The 7,819-nt window shown below is 41.2% G+C and overlaps 1 protein-coding gene across 2 annotated transcripts in view; it reads left to right on the plus strand.

Moving 5' to 3' along the window:
* LOC107089546 (sodium-dependent neutral amino acid transporter B(0)AT2-like) overlaps positions 1 to 7,819 on the plus strand; it is a 12,807-nt gene that overhangs the window by 2,607 nt on the left and 2,381 nt on the right. For both annotated transcript variants that reach the window (XM_015382407.1, XM_015382406.1), the window contains exons 2-11: positions 1,280 to 1,496; positions 3,292 to 3,449; positions 4,089 to 4,209; positions 4,301 to 4,476; positions 5,820 to 5,930; positions 6,004 to 6,245; positions 6,428 to 6,611; positions 6,692 to 6,893; positions 6,972 to 7,131; positions 7,215 to 7,377. In XM_015382407.1, coding sequence (XP_015237893.1) covers positions 1,280 to 1,496; positions 3,292 to 3,449; positions 4,089 to 4,209; positions 4,301 to 4,476; positions 5,820 to 5,930; positions 6,004 to 6,245; positions 6,428 to 6,611; positions 6,692 to 6,893; positions 6,972 to 7,131; positions 7,215 to 7,377 — 1,734 coding nt within the window. The remainder of the gene's footprint in view (positions 1 to 1,279; positions 1,497 to 3,291; positions 3,450 to 4,088; positions 4,210 to 4,300; positions 4,477 to 5,819; positions 5,931 to 6,003; positions 6,246 to 6,427; positions 6,612 to 6,691; positions 6,894 to 6,971; positions 7,132 to 7,214; positions 7,378 to 7,819) is intronic.

The raw sequence follows: 7,819 nt of genomic DNA on the forward strand, positions 1-7,819 counted from the left end.
ACGATGAAATTTCACGAGATTTGGAAAGTAAAAATAGATCGATACCGCGTTTTTAAAAATCTATTTGATATCAGCATATGAAATATATTTGAGTATATTATTTTTCAAAGTGTCAGAAATGGATAACAAAACTGCTATTTTCAATGACTACATATTTTTGTCCAGCTTTAACATCGGTATCGATATCGGTTATCGGCTACATGAGTTTTAAAATATCGGCATGTCGGATATCGGCCAGAATCCCAATATCGTGCATCCCTACAAATAAGTAAAATTGTTCTTAAAATATGTGTATTTGCTCTTAATTTGAGCAGGTAAATAAGATTATAGAGCAAAGTAATCTGCATTCTTGTCCTTATAAAGGCATAATTAGACATGATTTACTTAAGGCAAGATAATAGAGATGTTTATTTCTTATTTTGAACATAGATCATCTGAATCCATTGGGATATATGCATTGGTCAAGTAAAACTGACTTACTGATATTCAGTTTTTCCAGTAACAGGAGCCTGTTTTTCATTTGCACTGGTCCCTGTCCAGAACCGCCCATGGTTATTACAGATACTTCCTTTCAGAGAAGACAGGAAGAGAAGACTAAACTCATAGCTGTGGAAACCAGCTTACCTTCTAACCACAACCAGAAGTTAGACCTGCTGCCAAAAAAGGAGAAGAGAGGCGGAAAAGTCAGAGAAACTGTGCTGATGGTCTATTTTCCTTGCAGACCTTTGAAGGTGGCACTTTAGAACGATCATTGATCCCACCATAATAGGTTTTCTACTTGGTATAAACTTTGTATTAATGTGAGTGGTACTTATTTTACATATCGCTCAAGCTGCAGGCTTGAAACAGTAAAAGTAAAGCTTTACTTAACAGAGATAAGAGCACCAATAAAGTGTCTTTTTTTTTTTTTTTTAACAAGCTGAGCTACAGGAACTGTTGGCATTTTAATGCACTTCCCATTTCACCTGGATAATACATTACATAAATGCACTATATCAGCTCCAACCAAAAATGAATAAGTATGCAAATCTAGTGAATATTTTTTATTTTATGTGTGGTTCAGCAAATAGTTATACAATATTTATTTAGATTCTCATGTTATAAAGTTTTTCAACTTTTAATCTGCTTTTTTGCTGGAACTCCTCCTCCTGTTAATTCCTTCAAACCAAAACAGATTGGTTTGGAAATGAAGCGCCCCCAGTATAGCTAATAAAGGAAATTGTTATTGTGATGATTTCTGGATTTTATTAAGACAAATGTTTGTTGTCTTTTGCTTCAGATGGAGAAGCAGCCTCTGCCAGCCGATGATGACAAGGTGGAAGCTGTAGAGCCGGCAGCTGATGGCGGAACCGAGGCCATGCAGCAGGCCGCCTCTGAGCCTCCCGCTAGAGCGGGGTGGAACAGCAAGGTTGAATACTTTTTGGCTCAGGTGGGATTCAGCGTCGGGCTCGGCAACGTCTGGAGGTTTCCATATTTGTGCCACCAGAATGGCGGAGGTGAGAAGCATATTCTATGCTGTTTTAAGACTTGTTTCATTTCTGATTGCCCATTTTTGTCAAGCTTAGACCTTCTGGAAATTCTAGCTTCTTTTAATAAATTAAGAGCAGCATTTTAAATATTTTGTAGCAGTTTACGCTCCTTAAATATTTATATCTGAAACAGAGAACAGCTATTTTAAATCAGGGATTTAGAAGCGTAAAACAAAGAGCAGGCATTTTAAACTGCCTCTGATATTTTGTTATTCCCTGTTTATCCCCTGTTTAGTCTTCCTTTTCCTCCTTTACACTTTTTTATATGATTCAACCTCTTTCTCACCGGCCAAAAAACACAATTAAACCCACTAACAATCATTTTTTAGTGGATGTGTGAACAGCTCATGGACGCCTGTCTAACAGGGTCAAACGATTCAGCAAGCGACTCGCGTTAAAATCGCCTCGGCTCAGATTTGCATGTTGTGCGAACACCAGAGCCAGGTCAACCCGCTAATTTAGGTAATACCAATGAGCGCAACGTACAGACATTAACACAACGCACCAGATACTTCTGATCTAACAAACCGAAACAACTCTGTTTACATTCCATAAACTTGGAGCAGCGCTGGTAAGGGCGATTCGGACAGATAAAAGAGCGGGACAATAAAGCACACTTACTACGCATTGGCCTCCTTACTTGTTGCTCTCCATTGTTTATTTTCCTTATATCTATTGCACTGGTGACAGCATCAATGCTAATCCTGCGTGATGGCGTTACAAGACATGCAGCAGCGGGTAGGGGTGTAAATCACATCCATCATGGCGATTCGGTTCTGTATTGTTTTCCTGACCCAACGATACGATTATTTTCGATGCTCAAGAATACACCACGATACGATATGATTAGTTGGTTCATTTTTTATTTTGATTTTTTACCTTACAGGCTAAACAATGTTTCAAATTTGAAATAAATCAATGAAAGCTGTAATATCGTTATGCATTTTATCTGAGAAACAACAGCAAATAACAGAAGTAGAAAAGTTGCACTCCACCTAGGCCTATTAAAACCTCATTCACTGAAAATTAATAATAACACTATGTTATAGATTCTGAAAGGCCTTGCATCAAAAAAATAAAAATAAAAAATACTGCACAAAATAGCTGCAATGAGTGCAATGCAATACCTCAGTTCCAGAGTGTCGACGTCCCCGGCCCCTCCGCAGACAGGAGGCCGTCTTGTTTTGTTTTTATGACCGAAATTGCGGAAAACAACTCGTGAAGTTGGGCCAGCTAGCAGAGCGAGGTGCACGAGAACTCCGGGACCCTTTATCCACCTGGATCCCTGCTATTTTTCACCGTCATGTCCCTCTGTTGTCGGACAAATTGGCCCCCACTTCCTCTCCGCCTCGGCCGCATGAATCGATACTCCTGCGGACGTGTCCATACATCGGATCGTCGGCTGTTGGATCGATACAAAATGATTATTATTTACACCCCTAGCAGCGGGGGGACAAACGTCGTGAAGCTTGCCAGCGAGGGGTTGTAACCATGTTTTTTTGTCAGTGAGAAGGGAGACAAATGCTGATTGTTAACGGGTCGACTTATGTTTGAAAAAACATGCGTTACCCGCTATTTCCAGTTGGAAAGAGGCTTGAGTAACAAAGGCAAATGCAAACACTGCTGAACTGTCCCAGGTCTTTTCCACTGATAGGCATTTATAACTGATCATGACAAGCTTTAAAAGTAAAAACAAGAAAACAAAATGGTATAGAGTTTCTAGCTTTGGTTGGAGTTTCTGATTTTGGTTTTCTCCTCCCAGGAGCTTTTCTCCTGCTCTATGTGCTGCTAATGCTGGTGATGGGGATCCCCTTGTTCTTCCTGGAGCTGGCAGCAGGTCAGGACATCCGGCAGGGAAGCATTGGGGTTTGGAAGTACATCTCTCCAAGGCTTGCAGGAATCGGCTACTCCAGCTGTGTGGTGGGTAGATGCTAAACACTCAGCATGTGTGGATGAAAACTATACAGACAAATAATGATCTCATAATGTTGAACAAGCTTTTTTTCCATAATATAAAAAAACAAAAAATATTTAACTCTGGAGGAGGAATTTCTGGACTGCAGAAAACCTTTTTGTATAAAATGAATCTATACTGTTATTTTATATCTATGATATGAGAAGTTTATTTTGAATGTTTGCAGTCTTAGAAAAACAGACCCAAATAAACAATCGAATTACAATAGGCCCTTGCAGCGCCTTGCTGCTCGGGCCTAATAAAAAGGTTATTAAATGTTTGCTTATATGAATAATGTTTTTACGTTTGGTGGAGCATCTAGCCTGAGACTTTATCCTACCGGCTAAGTATTAAGTTTGCATGAGAAATGAAAGCTCATAACACATGAAATATTTTAGCCAACAATTTTCGCATTCTAAACAGTCCTTTAGGAGTTGAATATTTTGCACATTAATACTTCTAGAACACTATATCCTCAATATTTTAGGCTGTTTTATGTGTTTTACTAGTGTTATCTTAACAGGGTTGTGCAGAAAACTGTCCGGAGTGACACCTATATTCATTTTGATTAAACTAGATGCATGTTTTTGTTCCCAAACATTAAGGTTTGTTTCTTTGTGGCGCTCTACTACAACGTTATCCTTTCCTGGAGTCTTTTCTATCTTGGGAGCTCCTTCCAGTATCCGTTGCCCTGGAACCATTGCCCAAAACAAGGAAATATAACTGGTAAAAAAATATATAGAAATTTCCAGCGGACAGGTTATTTTAAAAGTTTTCTAAGGTTATTCACAGATGGTGGTTTCTCTTGTTCTACCAGAAAAAGAATGTGAAGACAGCTCCGCCACATCTTACTTCTGGTATCGCAAAGCTTTGAACATAACGGACTCCATCGACGAGGTGGGCTCCTTCAATCCCTACATCGTTGGCTGCCTGTTTGCAGCGTGGACCATTGTGTGCCTGGGAATGTTCAAGGGTATCAAGTCTTCTGTCAAGGTAATCATTCAGGGTAATTCTGGATAATTAAGTTAAAGTTTTTTTAAATACACCTCATTTTTCTATTTGGCTGTGAATCTGTAGTCTAATACATTCAAGACAGTCGATTTTCAACCGGCTATATTTTCCGTTGCTCACTTATTCGGGGGTCACCACAGGAAGTCAATACACTAGATAAATGAACAACAACCTGCTCAGATTTAATTGCTCACAGTTATTTTCCAAATTGTCTTCTCATATGAAGGAATAACAGGGTTTCTGCGGGTCATTAAAAGTCATTAAATTATATTTTTTAATTAAGGCCTTAATTGGCATTAAAATGAATTAAATGTGATTATTGTGGCATTTAAAATGCTTTATAAAAAAAAGATTTATAAAAACAATTCTGTCAGATATATTATATTGCGATATATTTGCGTGGAACTGCTTCAGGTTGATCGTAAAGCCGTAAGTTCGGAAAAGAAGGCGGAAAAAAAGCTAGAGAATGAGGAAAATGCAAAGTCACCCCCCTTCATACTACGTTCTTTAGGCAAAGCCCCGCCCCTTCATGTGACCCTCTTTAGGTAAAGCTCCGCACCTTCACCCATCTCTCTTAAGGGAAAGCTATGCCCCTCCATCCAACTCTCTTAAAGGAATAGTACACCCAAACATGATTAGCCTTCATTTTCTACTCACCCCTATGCTGAACAACACTCTGGAGTACTTTTTTGATATCTCAAATGCATCTGGAGATCTGGGAGGCTTCTTGCTGTNTCCATAATTTACTCGAAACAAAGTCATTTAGAATGTTTTTAGAGCATAAACAGTAGTGTATAGGATTTTCTAAAAGCGCGCGCCTGCGAGTTCACGAGCCTACGGAAACTGCGGCAATTAACTGGATTAACCGGAACTGCTTCCAGTTGATCGTAAAGCCTTATGTTCGGAAAAGAAGGCGGAAAAAAAGCTAGAGAATGGGGAAAATGCAAAGCCCCCCCTTCATACAACGCTTTTAGGCAAAGCCCCACCCCTTCATGTGACGCTCTTTAGGCAAAGCCCCGCATCCTCATCCATCACTCTTTAGGCAATCAACTGGATCAACCGGAACTGCTTCCGGTTGATCGTAAGGCCTTATGTTCGAAAAAGAAGTTTGAGGCGGAGAAAAAGCTAGAGAATAGGAAAAAAATAATTTCGACAAAAGTGGCTGGAAAACGAGGAATTCAGGACATGGCTGCAGCCTGTGGACTGGCACTTGTTGATGGCATTGAAATGATTTCTAAGAGCATTAAAAAACATTAGAGTTACTCATTCCTGTATAAACCCTGAATAAAGTAGATGATTTATTTATTTATTTTTCATTTTGCCAGGTGATGTATTTCTCCTCCATCTTTCCTTACGTGGTGCTAGTTTGCTTTCTGATCCGAGGGCTCATGCTGGACGGAGCTTCAGAGGGAATCGCCCACATGTTTTACCCTAAGGTACCCGATCAATTCGCTATCATGGAAGGGGAAATGAGGACAGTGTCCCTGATGCACCTTTTTTTCTCCCTAGCTGGAGATCTGGGGCGACATTCAGGTTTGGCGTCAGGCTGCCACACAGGTTTTTTTCGCTTTGGGCCTCGGCTTCGGATCCATCATCGCCTACTCCTCCTACAATCCCAAGAACAACAACTGCCACCGTGATGCCTTCACTGTCTCTTTTATCAACTTCATGACGTCTGTGCTGGCCACTCTGGTGGTGTTTGCTGTGCTGGGCTTCCGCGCTAAAAGAGAGGTCAAGATCTGCGTTGAAAAGTAGGTTCAATCTTCTGGAAGGTTTAAACTGATGGTTCACGTTAGAAATTAATTTGTCTACAGTTCCTTAATCCGTGAAGGTTCAAACAGGAAAAGAATGAGACAATATGTTTTTGTTTGACTTCCTTCCTTGTATCCTTCCCTCAATTCCAACTTTAATCTAGATGTTTTCTTGTTTTCAGTAACGCAAGGAAGCTGTTACAGCAGTACAATGAAGGTCTGGTGTCTCAAGGCCATATGCCCACCTTCAACTATTCTGACCCGGGCTCCCTGAGTGTAGATAGCTACAGAAACTGGTTTCAGAAACATGTAAAAACCATCCCTGGCAATGTAACAGAGTGTGACCTGGAAAAAGAAATGCAGAAGGTGAGGAATACGCTTTTGGAGCTTTGAATGTGTAACTCTCTGTAAACATGAGCTAAAGCTGGTAGTTCTGTTCCCTCCAGGGTGTGGAGGGAACGGGTCTGGCTTTCATCGCCTTCACAGAGGCCATTACCCAGCTACCCGGCGGACCCTTCTGGTCGGCGCTCTTCTTCCTCATGCTGCTTAACTTGGGCCTCAGCACCATGTTCGGTACCATGGAAGGGATCCTAGCGCCTCTCAGGGACCGGTTCAAATTTCTGGCGAAAAACAAGACCAAACTCACAGGTAAGCATGAAGCCTAGCTGATCTGTTGGACTCCGTTTCTCCTGTTTTGCTCCTAACTCTCCTCCATCATGGCTCCAGTTGTCAGCTGCGTTATCGGCTTTATGATCGGCCTGCTTTTCACCCAACGCTGTGGGAACTACTTTGTGACCATGTTTGACGACTATTCCGCCACACTACCTCTCATCATCGTTGTGGTGTTTGAGACCTTCAGCGTGTCTTGGCTTTATGGAGCTGATAGGTGAGAATCAGCTCAACAATGAAAGATGACCAGTCTCCACGAGTTTAAGCTGATCGCATGTTTTTTTTGTTTTTTCTGCACAGATTTCTTGACGACATCGAGGCAATGCTGGGCTGGCGGCCCTACGTCATTTACAAATACCTGTGGAAATACGTTTGCCTGTTGGCCATGTTGGGGCTGCTGGTCGCTACGACCGTTCGTATGTTCATGAAAACGCCAACTTACATGTCGTGGAATCATGAAACGGTAAGTTTATGAAGGAAGAGAAGAATGTATGTATATTTATTCATTTTTGTAAATATTTGTAGGTTTGCAATTAGCCCCTTGATACCCAAAAACACAAATTACCGTATTTTCATGAGCATAAGGCACACCGTACTAAAAGGCGCAGTCTCAGTTATGTGTGGCATTACTGTATTTAACACACACATAAGGCGCACCGTACTATAGGGCGCGGGTTTTATATACCAGTACATATCCTCTACTACATATCCTCTGCGCGGTGCAAAAGTGTGTCTGATGCGCGTTGGGCGGAGCTACTCTATCCTTTCTTTGCCTTGCAGCTATATTTGCTGTGATCAGTGGGAATATATTAATATGTTTTTTAAGTGGGAAAATCCACCTGAAAACTTAATTCAACAGCAGCCTCTGGCCGGGTCGCCTCCTCGCGGTTCACCGCGGCGGCTGG

This window comes from Cyprinodon variegatus, unplaced genomic scaffold (genome assembly GCF_000732505.1).
Source record: "Cyprinodon variegatus isolate N-32 unplaced genomic scaffold, C_variegatus-1.0 Scaffold256, whole genome shotgun sequence".
In the NCBI taxonomy this organism is placed as follows: domain Eukaryota; kingdom Metazoa; phylum Chordata; class Actinopteri; order Cyprinodontiformes; family Cyprinodontidae; genus Cyprinodon; species Cyprinodon variegatus.